Source organism: Vulpes vulpes, chromosome 16, assembly GCF_048418805.1.
Source record: "Vulpes vulpes isolate BD-2025 chromosome 16, VulVul3, whole genome shotgun sequence".
Classification (NCBI taxonomy): domain Eukaryota; kingdom Metazoa; phylum Chordata; class Mammalia; order Carnivora; family Canidae; genus Vulpes; species Vulpes vulpes.
This window is the reverse complement of record NC_132795.1, coordinates 79,297,649-79,321,838: the sequence shown is the minus strand read 5'-3', so window position 1 is coordinate 79,321,838 and position 24,190 is coordinate 79,297,649. Positions and strand designations below refer to the sequence as shown.

Sequence of the window (24,190 nt, the reverse complement as noted above, 5' to 3'; positions counted from 1 at the left end):
CACCCCAGGCTGCAGGCGGTGCTAAACCACTGAGCCACCAGGGCTGCCCACCTTTCAGTATTCTAAGAAAGCTCCTTACCCATGTTAGCAACAAACTTATGAAGAAACTTAACCTTATAATAAGTGAAACTAGAATAGAATAAACAAACTCCATCTATACATCAAGTTGTAATGTCCAGCTGAGTGTTCATCTTCTCAAAACATCTCTATCAACAGTCCCTTATTTCCCCAATTTTCATATTAAGTTTGTACCTTAAGTTCCAGCCAAAAGTTGAATAAATATTGACTTACTAGTTTTCTGTTTCACTGTTCTGTTGTTCCTTCACTAGTTTCCTATGTTGGAAAGGTAGCTTGTGCCTTTTCCATCTTATTTGTTTCCTTTTTGGGTATAAAGATTTAAAGCTATTAATTTCTCTGTATGTAGTGGTTTAGGTGCATCCCATGAAGTTTCATGTTGTATTTTCATTACAGTTCAATTCCAAACAATTACTAATTATTATGTAATTTCTTCTTTGGCCTGCGTTGACTTAAAAGAGTTGGGGGGGGGGTTGTTTTGGTTTGATTCAGTTTTGACTTTCTAGATGTTTGTACACGTGTGGTGGGGAGGGCAGCTGTTAATTATTTTCCCTTATAACTGATTTTTAATTTAATTTAAATTTCTAATTTAAATGCACCATGTCAAACAAAGTTATTTGTTCTATCCTAATTTGCTTTGTGACCTAGTTCTCGGTCAGTACTTTTTCCAGTGTTCTTTATTGAATAGGTAAGTTTCCCAAACATTATTAAAATCTACTTATATTCAATAAGGCACACTAATTTCTCTGTTCACTATTCTTTGTTTTTTTTGTGTGTGTATATGCCTTCCTACTAGGTTAAATTTTCTTGTTTCTCTAAAGGAATTCCTTTGCTAAAATTTCATTAGTGACTAATCAAATTTGTCTAAAAGGGTCTTTATTTTATCCTCACATTTGTATGCTTAAAATTCTAAACTGGCAGTTATATTCTCTAATAATTTTGAAGATATTTTTACGAAGTTTTCTAATTATTTTTCCTTGCGGATAAAATATCTTTAAAGTTTCTTCTTTGGTTCCACAGTTTCAATTCACAGGTATCTAGCAGTAGATTTATTTTTGTTTCCCTTCCTAGGAATTGAGATTTCTAAATCTGAGGATTTATGTCTTTCATAAATTACAGAAAATTCCAGACATTATTTCATTAAGAATTGGCTGTCTTCCATTTTCTGCATCTTTTTTTTTTTTGTTAGACTGCATGAAATAGCACACAGAAATAAATCTTTGCATTTCATCTTCTCTATCTCATCTCACCCAACACCTTAGCATCAAAACACAAAGCACTTGGCTACCAAGTCAGAAATTGACCTCCTCCCTAAATACTTTGCCTTCAGTTTACCCTCAGGGTTCCAACTGGTATTCAGTTGCTTAACTTTGAGCCCCTCAGGATTTTCTCATACTTCCTTGTAAGTTCAACTGCCCAATTAAAACAATATTTGTTATGACTTATAGAAGACTCCTGGGTAATTTTTAGTGGAAATATCTTCAGGTTATCTAGTTTATAACATTTCAAGAAACGGAAGTCAAGACTTTTAATCTTCAAAATAAGATTTAATTATGTTAATAAGTTTGAAACATTTAGTACAGGGATAGGTGTTGAAATTTTAGAAAATGTGTCTGCTACTAGGGCTGAATTAAAAAGCACTATGTAGTTGACTTATTATTTGCTTTTTTCTAGTTTGTTTTCATTATTCTCTGTCTTGTAATAAATAGGAACAAAAGGAACTTGTCTGTGTTAACTAAGATTAAATAAGTACCTTGACCTTGATTCTTTTCAGATAGGAGTTCTAGAAGTTGACACTCTTCCAGACACATTGCCCCCATCCTAATTGAGATCCCTTTTTATCTAAATGGTTTCCTATAGACTATGTCTTTAGTATGACCTGATGGTTTTAAGACCCAGGCTCAAAATCATCCAATTCTTCCAATTTTTTTTAATATATATATATGTCCTTTGGAGTCTTTCTCACTTTGATACTTGCATAATATTTATAGTTATTATTACATCAACTGTATCCCACAACAATTTTCTGGTGATTCCAAAGTTTCTGACCTTACCTTTCCTCATATATAAACTCCTCCAGAGCTTAAGATTTTCTCCCATGCTTCCTCCCCATAGAGCTGGTGCACATGACAGCCAAAGGCAGTTAAAATAAACAACTGTTTGCGTGAATAACTTTATCTGTAACAGGAGTTTCACTAACATCAGTAACAGGAAATTGAAGCAATGAAGGTTTGCACAACTACCCAAATCCTCAGTGTTTCACTATTGTAGAGATTCCAGAAGGATCACTTATAAGTCCACCCTCAAGATTAGAACTCTTAGACTGATTAATAGCCATTTAAGAAAAAAATTTTCAGTACTTGTCATATACCAGGCAATGTTCCAGGGCATTTGGTATACAGTAGCAAAAATTCCTGCCCTCACAGAGTTTGTATTCTAGTTATAGGTTAGAGATAAATACACAAATACATTAAAAAAATTAATATACAACATGTCAGAGTGCTGTGAAGAAAAAATCTGAGCAGGAAAGGGGGCCAGGGCCTAAGTTGGGGAGACTGTCATTTTAAATAGGATGGTAAGAAAAAGTATCACTAAGCAAGTGACATTTGAGCAAACAGCAGGCTAAGGAGGAAGCCATGGGGCTTCCATGAAGATATCTGAGAGAAGAGCGCTCGAGGCAGAGAGAATTGCAAATGGTAGAAACACAGGCAAGAAGGAACCTGGCAAGTCCAAGAACAAGCGAGAGAGAGTACTGCAATGAGAACAGGATAAGGGGAAAGCTATCAAAATGGGGGGTAGAGGGTCCATGGAAAGGGTGAGTAGGAAGTTGCCAGAGGGTCCCACACATCACTGTATATACTGTGGGGTTTTCCTGACTGAGATGAGGAGCCATTGGAAGAAATTTGGAGGCAGGATTAGACAAATATTTCAAGTAGAAGAAAACCGCAAAAACTGAAGGTGGCTGAGGTTAAGGGTAGAGGGTTGTTTTGTTTTGTTTTTGATGAAATAAATTATGGCATGTTTGTACAGTGATGGGCAGGATCCAGTAGAAAAGCAAAAATAGCCAAATAAAATGTACGCAAGAAGGGGGAAAATTGCTATAGTGGTTACTTCTACTAGAAGAGAGAAGAGGTCTGATATGGATTGGAGGGGCTGTTCTTAGCCAGGTCCAAAGTCCCAGTCATGCATGGTAATGAGAGGGAAGGCAAGGGTGTACAAGCACAGGTGCAGATGATTTAATGGCTGCAAGTCACGGGAGGGCATGAACACCGTTCTCTTGTACTGGGTTCATTTTCTCTTTGAAATAGGAAGCAAGGTCAACTAAGAATGATAATAAGAGAAGAGGTTTGGGGGGTTGGTGTATAAAAAGAGAATGGACCTCGCAGAAGGCTACAGGGGGCAACATGGAGCACTGATGAGAGGGTTCATATTCCAGCTCTGCCTTTGATCAGCCAAGTGACCCTGGGCAAATCTGTTAACCTCACTAAACCTGTTTCTTCTTATGCAAAATGAGGGTCACTGTTTTGTGGTGAGGATGAAGAGAGATCATGTAAAAGCAATTGCAACAACTACTAAAATGACTACACTTAGTGTATGTTGGCTGTTGACTGATATTATACATTAGGCCCATCAGTGAAAGAACAGGCTGTGATATTTTATGTTCACTCTTTTTTCAGGAGGTTTGTCCTCACCAAGCTTCGAGTCATCCCAAAAGGAGCATTTTCTGGATTTGGGGACCTGGAGAAAATGTACGTACCTGACAATGTGAGTGTGTGTGAGTGCCTCAACCGGGCTGTGGGCAGCAGCCTCACATCACATCCAGGGTGGTGGTCTGTGCTTAGAAGCCAGAAAACCCATCCCATTTTTCTTTCCTAATAACGGGCAATCTTTCAGAGTGCAGCTGTTGAAATGAACATAAGATCAATCTAAGCAATCCTCACTTTTTCTTCTCTAAAGTGTTGCTCCGAAGTACCTGTGAGTGTAACTTTTATAAACCAAAGCCAATTTTCTCTGCTGATACTCATTCTTTTTCAGGGATATTATTATTTCTGATTAATTTTTAATTGACAGCAGGGCCTAACATTTGTGTTTGAGATTCTCCAGACTTCTCTCTTCCAAGCCATGCTGACAAGTGGTAACTGATTTATCAACATTTAAAAGCATTAGGAAAGTTCAGAGCACTGAAGGAGATTTCCTTTGAAGAGAAGACTCCTTTGCTAATGCAAACATTCACTCCTTACTGAACTAGTTTAATGGAGGGGTCTCCCCAAGTAGGCTTTTTGCAAAATGAGGCACAGTAGGAAAAAGCAGAATAAAATCTGCCATGTTTAAAGTAACCCACTCTTCCTTTGAAGGCTCTTGATCCCATCTCCCAGGCCTCAAGGGCCAGGAAAATCTTTTCTTCACCACAGTGGCGGCCAGAACTTAAACACCAATAAATATAGCAACAGATAGATGGATTACACAGAAGGGAACAATTTTTTTTTCATTGTAAGAAGAAAGCAACCCCCCAGGTCACATGCATTTCTCTTTCTTAAAGCCACTCAATTTTTTCTCTCAGTTCTTTCACCCTCGTTTAAAAATACTTGTTGAAGTCTGAGGAAGCAAGAAAGAAATCCATTAATGAAGGAAACATAAAGCAGAAAGAGTGGCAATCTGTCCCAGCAATTACATCACCTGCTTGGAAGACGATGTTCAGAATCCTACTTCGGAGAGCTAACTTTAATATAAACTTACTGTGTGCCCTTGAATAAATCAGTGTATTTCTTGGGGCCTTGGTTTCCCCATCTGTGGGTTAAGGAAGGAGTTTTAAAAGAAGGAGATGACTTCTGTGATCTCTAATTTCTAAGTGTAAGGATCCTCAGTTGGATGAGAGCCCAGTTTAAAACCTGTCGTCTTCCAGGTTTACCTTTTTGAGGACAGTCGATGCTCACAGGAATTGAGAGATGGGGCACTCTTTGGAGCCGGGCTCACCAAAGGAAACAAAGATCCAATAGGATTGGAGAGCTTTCTGCTCAAGATGTATTCCTGGATGGGTTAGCCATTGCCCTGTCTGGAAGGGACATGAACAAAATGTCACTTATCAGATATGCCTTGTCCCCATGCAGCCCTATAAGTGCATAGATATTGTTCTAAAGACAGAAAGACCAGATACTACAAATAACCAACCTTAAGCAAATTCAATCCAGCAGGTGTAATTGACTCCTTATTGGGTGTTCAGCATCAGACGGGACCTTCCAGTAGTGACATAAATCGTTAAACTGAGCTGATAAAAAAAAAAAAAAAAAAAAAAAAAAAAAACCTGAGCTGATACAATAATCCCAGAGACAGGGCAGCTGGCTCAAAAACACCTTAACTTCCTCAAACACAGCTTGTCCATTTCTAGCTCACATCTTTATTAATCAGCCCATACTGACACAGTGAGATGCCTGAAATAAAATTAAAGCAATCTCTTTTTTTTCCCCAACACTTTTTATGTCCTAAGGCTTCAAAAACATTCTGTAATAGAAGGCCAGGCACCGAACTGAACTCTAAATAGACTGTACCCTTCAGTCTCTATGCTTCCCTTCATCCATTGTCTCACCTTCTGTTCTTCGTCAGTGATGAGTTCTCATCTCCTTTCCTGACCTACCCCCTGTATTTCTGTTCTTCATCTGGTTTTTAGTCAGTTTCCTGAACTTAGTAAGTATTGGCTTCCTCTTCAATATCTCCCTCTCCATGAATCATAAAATCCCTTTCATTCATTCTGCATGTGTGGCAGTTTTACCTCTCCTCTTTCTTGCCACTCCCACTCTTGTGAACTGCCCCCTTGTCCTTTCCTTTCCCTCACGCCTCAGCCAGCCCTCTTGCTATTGGACCATAAATTCTCTAACACCATGTAGTTATTCTATGAAAGATCCCAACACAATGATGGAACTGCCAGATCTCGTGACTTCTACTTTGTGTTCTTTGTACTTAACTTACACGCAGCTTTTGATGTCATTGACTATTCCTGCCATTCTTCCTAATAGTTATTCCCTTTTTAACTTCAGTGACACCACACCCTTCTGTCCACTCTGCTAGACTCCCAGACTACTCCATAGACAGTTCTTTCCAACTTTCTTGTTCGTCAGCTGCCTCTCAAATATTCAGATATTCCAGGGCTCCATTTCGGCCATTTTCCTTTTTATATTTTTCTCTTTTTGTATTTTTCCTTTTTATATTATTTATCAAAAGATATCTTACTATGAGGGCTCCTGGACCTTCACTGCACTCCCATCTCTCTTTTGAGGCCATAATTCTTGTTTTGAAATAAACTCCTAAACATCTCTACCTAATCACACTACTAGTGCCTCAAGTTTAATATATCCAGACTAGCTCATTGTCTTTAAGCTTAAATTTCTCATCTTTCCATTTTGCCCAACATTACCACCTGCCTAGATTCCCAAACAGGAAAGTTCAAAATATCCCTTCACTTTCTATCTGTTATACCCAAATCCTTTTCCAGTCCTATTGACTCTTTCTTAAAAACATCCCTGGAATCCAGCCCTTCTCTCACTCCTGCTGCGATCACATGCTCTTAGGTCTGAAGTCTCATCAACACCTAGACAGCCTGTTACATGAGGCTGTCACACCTACCCCAGCTCCAGTCTCCCTAGCTCCCTGCTGCCAGACCCACACTGCCCAAACTCTCTTGCAGAAGAAACTGGAAGGAGTCTCACTGCCATAGGATTTAGTCTTAAGTGCCTGGCACAAAACACAAAGCCTTTTATATTTCCACCATGTGTACTGCATTCCCCACAGTCTCATCAGACAGAAAATTTGCCATTTTCCAAGCATTATCATTACCAGGCATCATACTTATTTAGAGTGTGATGACTGGCTCTTTGGACAATGCTTGGTACATAGCAGGATCAAACAATAGTTACAGGTGAATTAATTCATTATTAAATATACTTTCACACTCATCTCATGTAGATGCTGGCCCTCTGCCTAAAACTTCACTTGAAATTGGAAAAGAAATCCTGCTAGTCCTCCAGGGTCCAGATTAAAAGTTTATGCCTCTGTAAAGCCTTTGCAAGACTTTCCCAGTGCTTCCAAACCATGATCTTGTGTCCATACTATCAATAGGACATTTATCAGATTGTATTTAGAATTTACAATTTTTCCAGATCCCTTGACTGTTCTTTAAAGGTGAGGTCAGAGTATAACTTTTTATTAAAGTACAACACCAAGTCCTACTGCTTTTATCTCCTTGCTATACCTCTAATCTGTCCACTTACCTCCTTCTCCAGATACAGTAGTATTTCCCTAGATAATTGCAATGGTTATCTACTTGCGCTGCCCTATCTACCAGCAAGCTCCGCACTCACTCCTATGCATTCTCCACATGGCAACCAGTGTGACATTTTCTAAATTCCTATCTAATCATGTTACCTTCCACATATGTTCTGTTACATACACACACATGCCATGCTTTACCACTGCTCTTAACACACAAAAAAAAAGAAGAAAGAAAGAAAGAAAGAGAAAGAAAGAAAGAAAGAAAGAAAGAAAGAAAGAAAGAAAGAAAGAAAAAGAAATGAGATCCTCTCATAGTCTGTCCTTTGCTGGATTAGCCTTTTATCAGTTCACAAAATGTACTGTGTTATCTGCCTACTGTGAGCCTTAGTTGGTTCATGCTGTTCCTCCTGACTAGAAAATCTTTTCCACTCTGGCTTTTAATTTAGTTGACTCCTACCCATCCTTCAGATTCCCATGCCACTGTCATTAGCCTAGAAAATCCCTTCCTGACCTCTCCAACTACGGCAAGACCCCCTACTACATACACTTTGCCATCACTAGTCTCTGCGCTGTCTTTCATTTTAGCAATATTACACTTATTTATGTGATCATTTAATTTCAAGCTCCCCTATTGTACTGTCCAAGGACATGTTTGCTTTTACTCAGTATTGGATCCTTGGTGCCTTGCACAATAAGTAACTGATAGATGTATGAATAAAAATGCATCAACAAATATGATTAATTGGGAAAACAAGACATTCAGAAACAAAAATACTAAATAATATAAATGATAGTGATAATGTAGGAGTTGATAAGCATAAGAACACTGGCTGAGAATCTACTATGATCTAGGCACTTACATAGTTATAGTTTAAAATGTAATACAGGACAAAAATGCACAAGATAATATGTTCAAAGTAAGTAATACAAACATCGTATTTGTTAGGACACTTTCTATTTTGAGAGACCAAAGAAAAATAAACCTCAGAAAGCTTAAGGAAAAGCAGAAAATTTAATGGCTCATTTAATATGATGGTCAGAGAGGAGGAATGGCTTTAGAAACAGCTCTACTCAGGTCCCATGCCCTTAGGACTTAGCCTCTCCATCTCACTCAGGTCTCCCTTAAACTATGTTAGCTTCAGCCTTTCATCCTAGCCTGGTGGCAAGACACCAGCAGCACTTCTGCTTGTGCATCTCCTGAGTTCCTTGAAAGACTCGACCTTTTTTCTTTTTTCGCTCAAGCTCATAAAAGCCTTAAGATTTAGAATGACTCGTTCAGATCACACAACCATTCCTGGACCAACCACTACAACTAAGGGAAGGCCATTGCTCCAAGTGGTTGTGGCCTGGCTAATGGGTTCCATTCTTAGAGCTGAAAATACTCACCCCAACCACATGGACTTGGGAGTGGGAGAGGGAGAACCACTAACAAACCCTGAGGCCACTGCTGGAAAAATAGTAGAGACCAGATGCTAGTGGGTGGGCAAACAACTAATGTTGAAAAAGAAAATTAGTCCTGTTCTCAACCCCAAGAGACAAGTCTCTGTGGCCTGGGTGATTGAGGATTTGTTTGATTCTTCCTTCTTCGTCCTTTCAGAATGATTTAAAGAATCCTGTTACTTTGCCCAACCCATGCCTGTGATTCCTCTTTCATCAACCCAGCACCTCTGCTTCTATAAGGAGTCCAAAGAGAAAGAAGTCTTTCTTAGAAATGAAATGATCGCTGCTCACACCATAGCTTTAGTCAGCATCGCTATCTCAAACCTCCCTACTCTTCACTGCTTTGGGAGTGTCTGGGGGAAAAGCAACCATTAAACTCTCTGCAATGTGAAGTGGCTTTGCAAAAGTGCACTGTAAACTGTTTACATTGTCTTTAATTACTTCAGAGCCATATGTCAGCTTGGTATAAAGTGTGAAGATTACACTGAATGGGGTGGGGGGAGTAGGTGACAAGGTGGTGATTTATGGTAACCAGAAAAATTATGTATGGAAATGAGTGCAATTTAAAAACACATCTACGTGCTATTATAACACTGGAGGGGGAAGAAAAGCCAGTTTATAACAAAATATCTTTGAAAATAGGAGCATGATGAATATGTAAATGAGACCAATCAACATCAGCTGAGATATGGTATATGCAGATGAGACGGCAATGAGCCAAAATGTGAAATAGCTCCCAAGCCATAAATATGAACCATATAAAATTCATTTGAAATATTCATGATAACATAAGGACAAAAAATATAATCAAGTGATTTATTTACATATAAAAATGAGAACACTAGTCTAACACTTCAGCCTCCACCCCCAGATCACTGGGGAAAGAAAAGTTAACTTAACAGAGGGACTTCTAGAAGAAGAAATTTATTAAATGAGAACTGGTGCAAATATGCTAAAAAAACAAACAAACAAACAAACAAAAAAAACAAAGTTGAGGATCCTTCAATTTCTCATTTCTTTGGGCTCACTTAAACACACATAAAAGGAAACAAAATCAGGCACCCAAAACTATACTGCTAGAAATCTGAGCTCCAATCTGCTTTGCCTCCCTGGGCACCTCCTTGTTAGATAAGATATGTTGGTTCCTACCCTAGACGTCTGTGTTTCTGAGTTAATAGGCAAAGAAGAATTGAGTCCCACCTACTGGAGTAAAGCAAGGGAGGTGTAGGCTGATGATGCACTAGGCTAACAGGTTAACAACTGGAGGCCAGTGTTGGAAGAGTTAGACCCCTGAATGGGAAGAAGGATATGAACCCTGGGCATGAAAAGGATAAATGAGGTTCAGTGGTTCTCATCTCAGATTGCATTTTAGAATCCCCTGATGGGCTCTTAAAATAATCTACAGGCCTATCATTTCCAGGGATTTTTCATTTGTCTAGGGTGGGGCCAAGAACTGATCATTTTTTTAATGCTCCCTTGATGATTCTAAGGTATATTCACTGTTGAAGGTCCTGAGGTGGAGACGCCTGGGTGGCTCAGCGGTTGAGGGTCTGCCTTGGCTCAGGGCGTGATCCCAGAGTTCTGGGATTGAGTCCCACATCGGGCTCCCTGTAGGGAGTCTGCTTCTCCTTCTATGTCTCTGCCTTCTCTCCGTGTCTCTCATGAATAAATAAAAAAAATCTTTAAAAAAAGAAGGTCCTGAGGTGGATGATATTTAAGTCTTAATCCAGTTTGTAGAAGGAACATAAACCTATGTAGTGTGTCTACACATTGTGGCTGAAGAACAAACAAAAGGTGGGTGGAAGGAGATGAGGTCAAAGCAGCAGCTGGGGGTGAGACCGTAGAGTACCTTAGAGGTTATGGGGACAAGTTTGAGTGTCATAGTTGATCATGGGAATTAAATGGGTTATTGTCAACAACCAATTCAATGATTTAATTTGCATTTTTTTAAGTATCATTCACACACAGACTTTTGTCAGTATTTTGTTAAGGATTTTCGTCTCTATTTGTAGATAATAGTAGGTATTGATCGGTTATGGAACAACTGAGATTCTCATACACATCTGGTGAGAATGCAAAATGGTACAATCTTTTTAGAAAAGAGTTTGACAGTTTCTTATAATACATTTCCCCAAGAGAAATGAAAACATATGTCTACCCCAAAGACTTGTTGAAGAATGTTCCTAACAGATTTATTCATATAGCTCAAAACGGAGAACCCCAGACTCATCACCAGGTCAGGAGGTAAACAAATTGTGTTCTCCCCACATGGCAAACTACTACTCCAAAATACAACTGCTAATACAACAACACGGATAAATCTCAAAAGCAATATACCAAGTAAAACAGAAAGCCAGATGCAAAAGAATATACACCATATGATTCTATTTATATGAAATCCCCAAAAAAGAAAATCTACTGTGGTGCCAGAAATCAGATCAGTAGCTGCATGGGGCCAACAGTGATAGTAGAGATTGTTTGGGTAGGGGAACACGGAACTTTCTAGGCTGTTAAAGATGTTCTATATCTTGATTGTGGTGGTTGTTACAAAATATATCCACTTCTAAAAACTGGAACAGTTAACGAGTGCATATTATTATTTGTCACTCTACACTACAATAAAGTTGCTTTTTATTTTTTTTAAAGATTTTAATTTATTTATTCATGAGAGACACAGAGACACAGGCAGAGGGAAAAGCAGGCTCCCTGCAAGGAGCCCAATGTGGGACCTGATCCGGGAACTCCAGGATCACACCCTAAGCCAAAGGCAGATGCTCAACCACTGAGCCACCAAGGGGTCCCTAAAGTTGCTTTTAAAGAAACAATTATTTAGTACCTATTTGGGTCTAGTTTTAGATATTACATCTCCATTCATCTGCACTTTATAAGCAGGAATACTAACATTCAGCAAGGTTAAGCAACTAAACAGCATCAGAAGGTCCTTTCATGGTAAAGTTAGCATTTGAACCCAAGGTAGTCTGGTCCTTTCTGCTACCCAAGGCTTCTTTTTTGTTGGTATCTACCATTTTCCAGAATCATTCTACTAAAATATAAGAGTGACCAAGGGAAATATTATGGCTGTGAAAGCTTTCTTTGATCCCATTTATAAGTAGAAGAGAGAATTTCTATACCAGAGTGCTTGGAACTTCCATAAACCAGAACACAGAGTCATTTTCTAATGGGACAATCATAGAAGGGAATAAACCTCTTCTTGCAGCATTTTTTGCCTTCAATTTCCAGTGTGCCAACCCATTTCTGGGTAAAGCTCTTGATGAGACTGGCTTAGGTCCAAGGGTTTACAAACTGAACTCCCTGTTAAATTGCAAATTAACTAAGTCAGCAGTTGGGAACTGTAAGATTAGGCCAATTAAGTTGTCATAATTGACCCAGGTCACACATGAGTTAGTGTCTAGAAGGTTAAAGTCCTTGTCTCATTTCCTGTTCTCCATAAATATTCTAAAAATAAGTATTTTTGTTGTATTTATTGCTTCAACCAAGAATACAAGAAGCTGGGTTTTTGACACATTTTGGGTTGATGTGGTTTTAGTAATCCTATTAAGTCCCCTTATTTCAACTGTTTCTAGGTGGGTCCTTAAAATAAACTCTACAATATCTAATGGCTGTCCAGCTCAGAAAGAGAATAATTTATTATCTTCATATTTATATGCTTAGGTTTTTGCCTATTTTGGTTTTGCTTTGATTTCTTTATATGTTGGGGGGAGAGGAAGTGTAATAGGGGAAACAGAGTTACTGAGATGTACTGATTTTATGGATTCCCCCAACACAGTATTCATTTTTAACTCTCCACATCTCAGTCCCTTATGCTTTATTCATGAAGATAGTGTAGTTTCTATGCTGGAAGGGAATACTGGAAAAATATAGATGAAAATATAGGAGGGAATACTGGAAAAAAAATTTGTCTTAGTCTGCTTGAGCTGATATAATAAAATACAACTAGATGGATTAAATAAGATTTGTATCTCACAGTTATGGAGGATAGAAGTCCAAGATCAGAGTACCAATATGGGCAGTTTGGGTGAGAATCCAGTTTTTGGCTTATAGATAACTGCCTTCTCACTTTATCCCCACATGGCCTCAAGAGAGCGCTGGTCTCTTCATCCCATTCTATGGGCACTAACACCATCCTAAGATCTCTACTTCCACGACTTCATGCAATTACTTCCCCAAATTCCCACTTCCAAATACCACCACACTGGGGATTAGGGCTTCAACATATAAATTTGGGTTGGAGATAGAGAAAAAGATACAGGCATTTAGTCTGCAGGATTGTGAATTACCATATAGTAATAAAGATGTGTATTACAGATACTCGCTTGCTTGGGAAAGCATGGATATGCTGTCATTTATATATTCCATCTCTAAGATCCTCCACCCACTGGACACTTCAAGGCATTCATGGTCCTGGTGACCTCCACTTGGCATCTCTCATTCAGCAGCTAAGACTCCCATTCCAGGTAGCAAGACTTGACAGAGGTTACTAAAACAAGGCTTTTCCGGCTTGCTGTCAAATGCAATTTTCTTCTATTTTCTAATCAAGAGCCAAGCAGTATCATCTTCTCTATCTTGTAAGACTTCTGCTTTAGCCATATTTGCCCTTCTGACCTTTCTTGACAAGGCAAGTTGTGGGAGGGACTTTCAAATGTGTTATGTTATGTTCCAAATGTGCTCACAGATATACCAGAAAATGAACAGGGCTTTTTTTTCCCCTCTCTGCCAGTAACTCAATGTTTGTGTCTACTAGAGAAGATACAATTAAGACAGCATAATACTCAAGTTAAAAATAGCCTCCTGGCTCTGCCCTGGAGATTCCTGCTAGGCTTTTTTTTTTTTTTTTAATAGAATGGTATTAAAATAAAAAAGATGCAATCTAAATGCAAGTTCCAATCAATGCACAAACTACTTATTTTTATTTCCTCATTTAGCCCATGCCCATCAGAACCACATCCATCTGGACCGTTTATGACTTAATAAGATGCTTTAAACAGTAAAAGACTCAAATAGAATATGGACCCACTTGTCTGCCCATCCCCCAACAAATAAACTACCTGAGTCTTATACTTCATAAACCTCTCCTGTGGTGCTTGGCTCCACCCTGGCCAGCCTACATGGAAATCAAATGATCAGAGATGTGTTTTTATAGTTCAGACCATTCCAGAAGTTAAACAGGCTGAGAGGAAAAGCATAAGAGGGATAAATGCCAAAGGGGCCTAAATGAATAAAGTAGAAGTTAACCATCCCAGTGGGCCTGAGAGTCTGGGCATGGAGATAGCAGTTGTTGATGCCAAGTGTTTTATAAACATGCAATTTGCACTTGGATGTGAGCGTGCTTTGAAAAGTTAAAAGTGCATACAAATGCAAGGTATGAATAATAAAGAGAGACCATTTGCTCTGCTTCCCATCCATGGTACTCAGCTCAACTACACAATGACTACTGATTTTGCCTTTCTCTCTTCTCCTATTCTTTCAAAGCACCAAGCACAGGGCTGGGCACAATAGAAGGATAACAGCAGGTGAAGTTTGTGAATTTGCCATCTCTACCCCTTGGATTCTTTCCCAGTCTTTCAGAACATTTTCCCCAAATAGGGTCTCAGTATTTTAATCCTTTTTATTATTCTTTCCCAGTAAAAATAAGGGTATCCAAAGAAAGTACTACCACTAAAATTCAAGGAGTTAATAAATTGGATCTTCCAAGACAATTTGCCTATTTAAAAAAGACATGAAGTAGCTAATACCTATTTCGGAGGATTAAACTGCTAATGGTGCAATTTTAGTCAATGTGGCACATGTGCTTTGGGAGATTTGCTTTAATTCACGAAAAAATCATATCCAGATTGGCTTACTTGTTTAGACTGCAAGGCCCATGTGTACATGAACTGAAATTTGAAGGAAGGATAAGCTTCCTGTAATTAGACTGACATTAATGCTTTCAAGACTCCATCTGCTGAGGATGGGCTCCCTCACTCACTCACTGACCAGAAGGAGAACTCAAGCTGTTTTTTTTTTCCTTTAGTGAATGTTAAAAATTGAGGTGCCAGTCTTTATGTATCTGTTTCAAGTGTGCCCTTTTATTATACCTTTCTCTATATTGTCTTCCCTACTTTTCATACATACGTGCAACTTCTCAGTCCAACCAAGCAAGACCCTGAAGATAGGACTTCTCATTTGATAAAGCAGACATTTGCTTTTGGGGGCAACAGGATGGTGGCTTACTGTAGCACCAACTTCCATAAGAAAAAAATCCTGAGTAGAGAATAAGTTCCATACTAACTTCAAGGAAATGAAGCCAAATCAGAGATCAGCGGTTGGGCCTTTTTAAAGGGAAGAGATTTATAGACTTTAGTCAAGTACTCAAGACAAGTGCAGGCTGATGGATGACAGTAGCTAATCTATCAAGTGATTTATCAGGGTTCACAGAGTAAATGATTGTGAATTCCATCACTCCCTGAACACCTGTGAGGATGAGGCTTGTAGAGTTAATGAGCTTCCTCAAGCCGGCAACACCTTCTGACTGGTATATGTGCTGTTGTGTTTATTCTATTTGAGGGAAACTCAGACCAAGCAAACCTAGAGAAGTATAATCCATCCATCAGTCAATAATTCCTCAAATTCTTCTTGAGCCACAATACACATGTTAATTAGATGAGAGAGTGATTTGATGAAGCTTATGGGCCAGTCACTATTAGATGTTCTGAGCAATCAAGACAAAGATACACAGTACCTGCTTTCAAGGAGTTCCCACAGTGATCAACAACAACAATCACTATCACTTGTTCAATTATTATTTTGTCATAAACTGAGATAGGCCATTTTACATGCATTCACTTATTTAATTATCATCCCAGTTTTACAGTGAGGAGATTGAAGCCAAGAAGGGTATGTAATTTGCCCAACATCACATATAAGTGATAGAGCTGGGATTTGAACCCAGGCATTCTGACTCCAATGCTTACCCAGTAATTTATTATTCTATAGTATGTATGAGTACAAGAAGGGTACTCCAGATCACATATGATACAGGAGAATGATACTCTTTCTCTCTAATGGAAAAGAGTAGACCTACACAAATTCACAGAGCTCTCATTTATTCTACTTGTGGCAGTAGTAGTTTGAATATTTTTACATTTGTTACCTATTTTATAATTTCAAAATGCCTCATATACATATATCTCACTTAATCTCCCATGCCACTCTTCAGTGGCAATGGAGGCAAGTATTTGTGTGCATCCCACAGGGGAGAAAATGAAGTTCAGAGAAGTCTGGCAATTGGTCTAAGTTCAACAGCTAGCAGGTCATGCAGGTGAGATCTTCCCATGCCACATTCTGTGCACTTTTTCCATATAATGTTTTCCTGGTTGTAATGCTGCCTCTCCTTTATTAAAGAGAAATTACATCTTAAGAGTCTTATGGTCCCTTCAGTCCAGGATATAAAAAGAGTCCAGCTCAGAAGAAAAAAGTAACCCTTGTATTTCTGTCAAGTACATACCTTCATATGCAGGTGTTTCTGCTCAGTGTTCTCCTATTTCCCACTCAGTACTGAGCACTTGGCAATAAAGAAAAATGCCCTAGAAGTGGACAGATATCTGATCCAAATAGTGAAACTCCAAGTGCAAAACTTGTCTTTTCAAGCCAAAGAATCAATGTTCCAATCAGGTATGTTATGTTATTAAAAATTGTCCAAAGTTATATCATTTAAACATTATTTTTAAAGGAAAAAAATTAAGTCAACTCCATTTATAGACTCATTTTCTTCCTATTTTTGCCTACTTTTCTCTGCTCTCCTTGGAATCAACATCCTAGTAACAAGTAGACTCAACAAGAACTTCTTTTTTTTTTTTTTTTCACATAGGCTGGCTACTCTTTATTGGCTGAAGGAATGAACAAATGAATACAGTAGACACAGTGGACCAATAGGATCTGCCAAAAGAGTCTGCTTTCTGTCTGCAACTCTCCACATATAGAGGACTTCTGATGTCATCTACATCAAAGGGACAGGAGCACACAAATCTCTTGAAATAGAAGCCTATTCTGAAATATTTAAGTTTCTGAGACACAAATAATTTCTAATAGTCCCAATACATCTGACAGAGTGACAGGACATATGGTATAGGGCTACTGGGCACACTAAAGCACAGAAATAGCATCTCTTTTCCTAGGTTCAACAAGAACTTCTTAGCTAAGATATAGGATTTCATCTCTGCAAGAGAGGATGTTTCTTTTAATTAAATGCAATGAGCATTTTATGAGTCCCTGCTAAGTATCTCCTACGCCATAGCATCTGAGATCTTAATGTGCACAGATTACTTGAAGATCAAATGTGGAGAGTCTGACTAAGGCGGTCTGGGTAGAACCTGAGATTCTATAGTGCTAACCAGCTCCCAGGTAAGGCCAACACTGCTGATCCATGTTCCATATGGAATAACAAGATCGAAAAAATACTAGTCCTGTGTAAGGCACTGTATGAAGGAGGATCTGAGAGAAATGGATCCTGCACAGTACCTGCTCTAGAGTAGTTATCAATAAAGCACAAATGGCACAATTAGAGAAAAGTATGGAACAAGATACAAAAAACACATGCTCCATTGCTATAATCAAATAATAGATAATGGGACAAAGTTATCTTACTCTGTCACTGTCAGATCAAATTTAACAGCTAAAATAATACTCATTTTTTAGTATAACTAGTCACTCATCAAAGTATTGTCTCAGTTTCTGAAAGTCCCTTTGTTGGTGCTCTATAAACACAGCTAGACACTGAAAAACACAACTCTCACACAACTATTTCATGAGCAAACCCATTATATGATTCACCTGGGAAAACTTGCATCTCAGGCAAAAAAGTAGGGGGCTAAATATGAATACTTATGTCCTGGCGATATTAAATGGGCAAAGATCAAAGAGAAAGTGCAGGTCAGGATAGCGCCAAAGGTTTCATGCAGAAGAAACACAGCTAGAGTTCTGAGTAAAGTTCAGGGAAGTGAGATGGAAGAAAGCAGTGAGAACATTGGAAGGAAACAAAGAAGGCTTCTTTCCTCCTTTCCCTCTCCAGCCAAGACCCAAAAATATTCGTGGCACAACCAGTGGGGCTCATAGGAAACCTAGAGTAGAGTGAAAGCTATGCTGGTCTGTGTGAGTTCCAAGGGAGGAATTCTGCAGAGCTAATCACTGGACTGAGATTGCCATTTAATGCCCTTCCTCTACAAGCCATTCATCAAGTTTATAGCAGCAACAAGAGTTCATTACCATGTTCCTGTTTTGCACATTCTTGAACAAGGTTATGCCTCTAATTTTAAGTGTGGTGTATAAAAGAAATGAGGGAAGGTGGGAGGGTGAGAGACTTCCTGGAGGGAACAGTAATAAACAGAATAGGTGCTCCTCACCAACTGGAAATGAGAATCTCCCCCCACCTGCTTATGACTTTGTATAATCAGAAAGAACAACACATCACAAACTCTCAGCTTCATTCCTATTAGAAGTTCCTAAGCTCCTTTTATCAAACTATCTATCCATTCTTCTTTCAGTCAGTCTTCCATATTAGGACCTGAAAGAAAAATCAGATTTCGTTCTAACCCTCAAGAACTTTGTGATGTGGGCACCTGGATGGCTAAAAGGTTAAGCATATCCCTTCAGCTCAGTTCATGTTGTCAGGGTCCTGGGATCAAGCCCCTCATGGCACTCCCTGCTCAGCTGAGAGTCTGCTTTCTCTCTCTTCCTCTACCCTCCCAGTTGCTCATGCTCTCTTGCTTTCTCAAATAAATAGGTAAGAACTTTTTTTAAAAAGTACTTTTAAGGAGTTTGTAATGTAATTATAGAAATAAGAGGAATTCATATGAAACAGAGGACATAAACCAGAAGTAGCCTCTAAATGTTGCTGTCCAGACCTTGGGTGCTGAAAGCAGTTCAAATTGATGGGAGTTAGACCAGTGTAGAACAGAAAAACCAGGGAACCTTTTATGGAGACAGTAGGATTTCCATAATCAAAGGGAAGAGGGGAAAATTTTCTGAGTGGCAGATATGAATGAATTAGATTCAAAGTCATACTGGGGATCTGACGTCTCTCTAAAGAGGTCTGCAGGCTTCCGCAGGCTTCCACAGTCTTTGTCCTTTGATCACATTATGTACAATGGGCTCCCACTGAGCTCTGAAAGTTCCAAATGGGGAAGAAAAGAAGCTCCATGCACTTCACCTGAATTCACTAGGATATTAACTTCTTTTATGTCCCATCCATGATCCTATACATAAGATGCTAGGTGCTTATCCATCAATGTCCTGATAGTGTAATGGTCTGTGTACAATAGACAGACACAAATTACATTTAAAACTGCTTAGTGTCACTGATTTGGAGGAGCCACTCTTGTTTTTTTTTAAAGGAGCCACTGTTAAAGAGGTCAGCTCTCCACAGAGTAGATGTCCCTTAGGCTGGGTTTATGGAGAATCAAAGGAAATGGGAGATTTATACATATCGTCTTTTCTCACCCCAATTACAGTGTCAGATTAGGGCACATATAAAATCACTTCAGGGACTTCACTGTCCAATTTCTCCAATTTTGTAGATTACATTCATGGTGTAAATAATAAATATGTACTACTACTACTACTACAACCCAGTCAGAAGCGCAGATAGACATGACAAACCACAAGTGGGATAATCTGGTACAACCACATGTCCTAGCTCCAAGTAATTCTCCCTCCAGAGAACAAAGTAAAAGTTCTTTAGTGCTCTCCTGAACTTGTGCAGGAATGAAGTCAGAAAGGAGAATATTTTATTCTGCTCCTACCCAAAGAACAATTGTGTTTTCCCGATTCCTCTGAGAAAAATCAAGCAAATGCTTACTTTCTCGAGTCTAGTTTTCTCTATTATAGGGAGATGAGAAAGTTTGGTATGGCTTTTTAAATGCTCTAAGATATGATCTATTCTGCCTTTTTTTCATAAAATGTTGTCCATGTCAGGATAAGAAATAGACTATAGCTGGTCAATGAGCCCATGGGCGACACAACACAATAGCCAGTCTCTGCTTCTTGGTAATCTTATACTTAATGCAAATGGCAGGATTTCTCTAAACTAAATATGCCCCTTCCTCAGTCCTTCCTCATTATCTCTGTGTTTTTCATCCTAACCTGTTTCAGCTTCTCTCCCAGAGTCCAGGGATAACCAAACTTACAGATCCATTTGGTTCTTTCCAGCTTAATATGCCACATTTAAAGCCATTAAAAAAAGAAAATTGTCATTCCAATGTTGACTACTATATTATTAAAAGCAAAACTAGGTCTTTTGAAAGGCTTCAAAAGATATAGTAACAAACACATTGGTGGGTTTTGTGGCCATGTTGATGGCAATGAATTTTTCAGGTCTTTATAAAAAGCATTGATAAATTTTAACTCCCTCTTTGTCAAATTGCCCCTGCCCTTTTTGAGACTTACCACACTGCTCTGATAACCCTATTTTAGGATTATCTAAACTACTTGAACACTTTACTTGTTCTATCATTCCTTCTTTGGTACTCAAAATCTCCTCGTGTCCCTATTGATATCTAATCTGGCCTGATTCTCACTCTTAATAGATGATCATCTTTAATTCAAAAGTTAAATGTCCTAGAATCAGGCCACTGAGCAAAGCTTGGGAAGGAAACATTTCAAAAGCACCAGCTCTAGAGTCCACAATATAAAATATGCTTGCCTTGCCAACATCCTGGAAATATTTCCAAAATCAATTGCTATGACATGGTGGGAAAGTGGTTAATGTACTTTAAGCCACTATCATTGCACCATTTCTCCAGTATGTTTTCTTCCTCTTCACTTCTTAAATGTCTCATGATTAGACCCTCCTTTTAGGTTGAGGAAGTCTACCCCTTCCCTTCAAGCAAGGATGTCAAAGGTTAATCTCAAGGAAAAATACATTCCCCAGTCTAGGACTCCTCAGACTAGATTCTCTTTCAATTCTAGATTATTTTATTGCAATCGTTTCTACCATCTTGGGTATTCCTTTGAATAATTGAAAAATTTAAAAAATAAAACAAAATCCTCTAGGGCCATTAATCCAAGATAATATGAGGACTAAAACAGTTTTTCATGAACCTTGGAAATCATTTAAAAGACATGCACATTCTAGAAAAAAGACAGATCTCTTCTGCCCATCCTAATTACAATTTCCATTTTCCAGTGTAACAAGATTTCTCCATGGCAGGAGGAACTCCCTGACATGTCACCCTCAGAAGGTGGACTAAGCAAAAGGCATGCTGTCTCTTCAGAAACAGCAAAGGCGTGCTCACTGTAGCATGTAAACATTTTATACTGAGTGAATTTCATTTCTATCCGCACTCATCACAAATTAGCATCACCAAAATGCTCAAATACATATCCACGGTATGCCTTTCAAATGCATTGTATGAAAAAAATCAGAGCTAAGCATGAGGCACAGATCCATTTCATTTAATTAGAGTTTCAGAGAAGCTAAATAAAAAGGTCTGTATCTCCTTAAATGTTCTGTTTCTGCACGAGTATAGCTGTCTTGCATAGCCAGTGGTTTGAATTGAAAATGATTTCAAATGCAAAGCCTTTAAACCCTGAGTGTTTGACTCAGGTAATATTATCACAGACAGACAATGAAAGAAACCATCACCCATTCTTATTCTGAATTTTATACCAGTATCCACTTTTCCTTTATAGTAAATCAAGGAAAGAGACTATTCCCTCCATTTCAGTGGCAGAGCCCTAACTTAATACCATGTTAGGAAATCTTCACTGTTCTCAGCACATCCCCTGAGTGTGCTCACTCCTTATTTTGAATTGCTCCTTTTTACTTTCAAATCCCTTTTAGCATTTCTCTCCAGCCCAACCACCCAGCTTTGATACTACTCACCTCCAAATATCGTCTGTGACAGCCAGACTAGGCTCCTCAGGTCCCCGTATCCATGTTATCCCCCTTTCTTACCTTCCCATTTCTACTGTTGCCCAGCCTTCAGTGTTACCACTGCTCTCTCCCTATTTATGTAACCATTTAGTGTGTACTCCTGCCTTCAGCATGTATTTAATGAGCACTCGCAGTGCACCGGACACTGGAAAGACAACATTGACCAAAGAGACGAAGGAGCTTGCCTTTGAGGAGTTTAGATTCTTGGAACAGGAGATAGACAATGGGCAATAAACTTCTTAAAAATCATGTAACTCGGTGATGGAGATAAAGGAGTGCACTTGCTGAGATGAGCACCAGGTGATGAATAGAATTATTGAATCACTATGTTACAGACTGAAACTAATAACACACTGTACCTTAACTGGAATTTAAATTTAAAACTTTTTAAAAATCAAGGTTTTTTTTATAGAGTAAGATAAATTCTGAGGGATAGCAAGGGAGAAATATTATAACAAGATAAGGGGGATAAGGAGTGCTTCAGAATTCTAAGACTTACTGCACTGGTCTGAGGTGTAGCATTCTATAAGATATTCAACTTTCATGTTGGTTTTCCATTCTATGACAGCTCAATGACCACCACAGAAGTGGGCTTATTCCTAAAATAAACCTAACTGCAACTGAATAGGAGAAACAGAGTTGGCAACAACTGCTTTTCAAGTAGCTTCTCAAACCACAGCATATATTGTTTCAAAGGCTCTGTGTACTTACATACTGTCTCCCTTCTTTTGGCAACCTATAGAATCACCCAAGCAGTGCAACCAGGAATGCAGTCTGATGAAAATGGTTTAGTTTTCTGTTTTTAATAATTAGGATAGAAACCTTTTCTGACTATAAAAGCAATGCAGGCTTGCTGTTGGAAAAAAAACATTAAACAATGGAGAAAGTTAAAAACAACAATAAGTTTATGTAATTCAACAATGATATACCCAATGTTAACATTTTGGTGGACGGCCTTCTACAATTTTTTCCTCTGCTGACACACATTTTTTTCATTAAAACGAGATTGAAAAATTAAAATGAGATTATACTACACATGTTCTTTTGTAACCTACTTTTTTTTACATAGCTGTATGCTGAAAAAATGTTTCGGAGGATATAGATGGCTGTTAAAGTATTAAAGACAAGGGCAAGACCAGAATTCAGAAAGACCAGAACTCATCCATGACTGCAATATGTAAAAACGATCAGTTTGGGAGAAAAGTAGGAACTTGAAAAGAATATTTCACTTCTAGTTTGAACATAAAACTTTACAGAATACGGAAGGAAAAACAAAAAACAACAAGAAAACACTGAACAGTCTCTTAAACAAGGAAAGTACAATTTTGTTAATCATTTTGGAAGGAAGATGAGAGAGTAGAGAATCATTTTCCTTTTTGAACTTGCCTCCATGAAGGCTGAGTATGGAAAGCGTTCTAGACAGAGTCCTTTTTGAAAGGGGATCTGTGATATGCTGTCTTTATTAATGGATGTTAACTATCATTAGAGGAAAGTTGATATAAAAGATGTCAGGGCCTGGCAACACACAAAATGGCATATCTTGGGCTCCTTCAAAAACTGCCCAGAAAATAACATGTAAAAGGTCCCCTAGAAGTGCCTGTACCTGCAGCCTGGTTTCTCAGAGATAATCTGATAACTGTAGCAGTATATACAACTGTACTTGCTACAAAAGGAATAACCTAGAAAATTTGTCATTCTAGGTCTATCTATGTGTTGAAACTTTGCTTTCATTTACAACATATACATCATACACACACACACACACACACACACACACAGGATTAAATGAAAATAGATTTGTAAGCTATGAAAAATATTCAGCATCCAGCACATACACACATATATGCACATATAATAAAACCTTTCCTATTAGTGCTTGAAAAGTCACCATACAATTTCTTTAGTCTCTCTTTTTCCTCTCTACTGTTCTGGAATTTGGATGTTCTATTCAGATTATTTTATTATTACTTTACCATTTTTAAGACATTTATCAAACTCCCAAATTAATAACATTGTTTTGCTCCACCTGACCGCAAGAACCTCCAAATGCTTTAATTCTGGTCTCCTCCTTGCAATTTTCCATGTCATTTTTGTCTAGCACTTTAAAAAAAAAATACTTCCCATTTTTAATTTAATTTTTTAATTTTTTTTTAGCATTACTAACATTTTTCCAAGGATTTTGTTCTTAAACTCTGGTTCTTCTGGGTTTCATTTTCTTATTGATGAAAATTGTTTAAATTGTTCTTCACATTTAAGACTTCTAAGCTTTCTTCATTCTCTATGTGTCTGAAAAAGTTTTCTCTGCCCCCTCCTGAATTCTTTATAGTCTAGGTGAATTTATAAACCTGGGTTGACCAGAATTTCTACTCAGCAAAGAACTCTATTATCTTCTACTATGTATTATTGCTTCTGTGAAGTTTGTGTCAGCCTACTTTCTGCTAGTCTGTCTTTCCTCTCTGATAATTTCTAAGATATTGTCTATAG

At 38.3% G+C, this 24,190-nt stretch overlaps 1 protein-coding gene across 1 annotated transcript in view; it reads left to right on the top strand.

The window, feature by feature from the left end:
- Positions 1 to 24,190, top strand: part of FSHR (follicle stimulating hormone receptor) — a 167,884-nt gene that overhangs the window by 70,962 nt on the left and 72,732 nt on the right. The window contains exon 2 of the mRNA XM_025992753.2: positions 3,753 to 3,824. Within this exon, the coding sequence (XP_025848538.1) occupies positions 3,753 to 3,824 (72 nt within the window). The remainder of the gene's footprint in view (positions 1 to 3,752; positions 3,825 to 24,190) is intronic.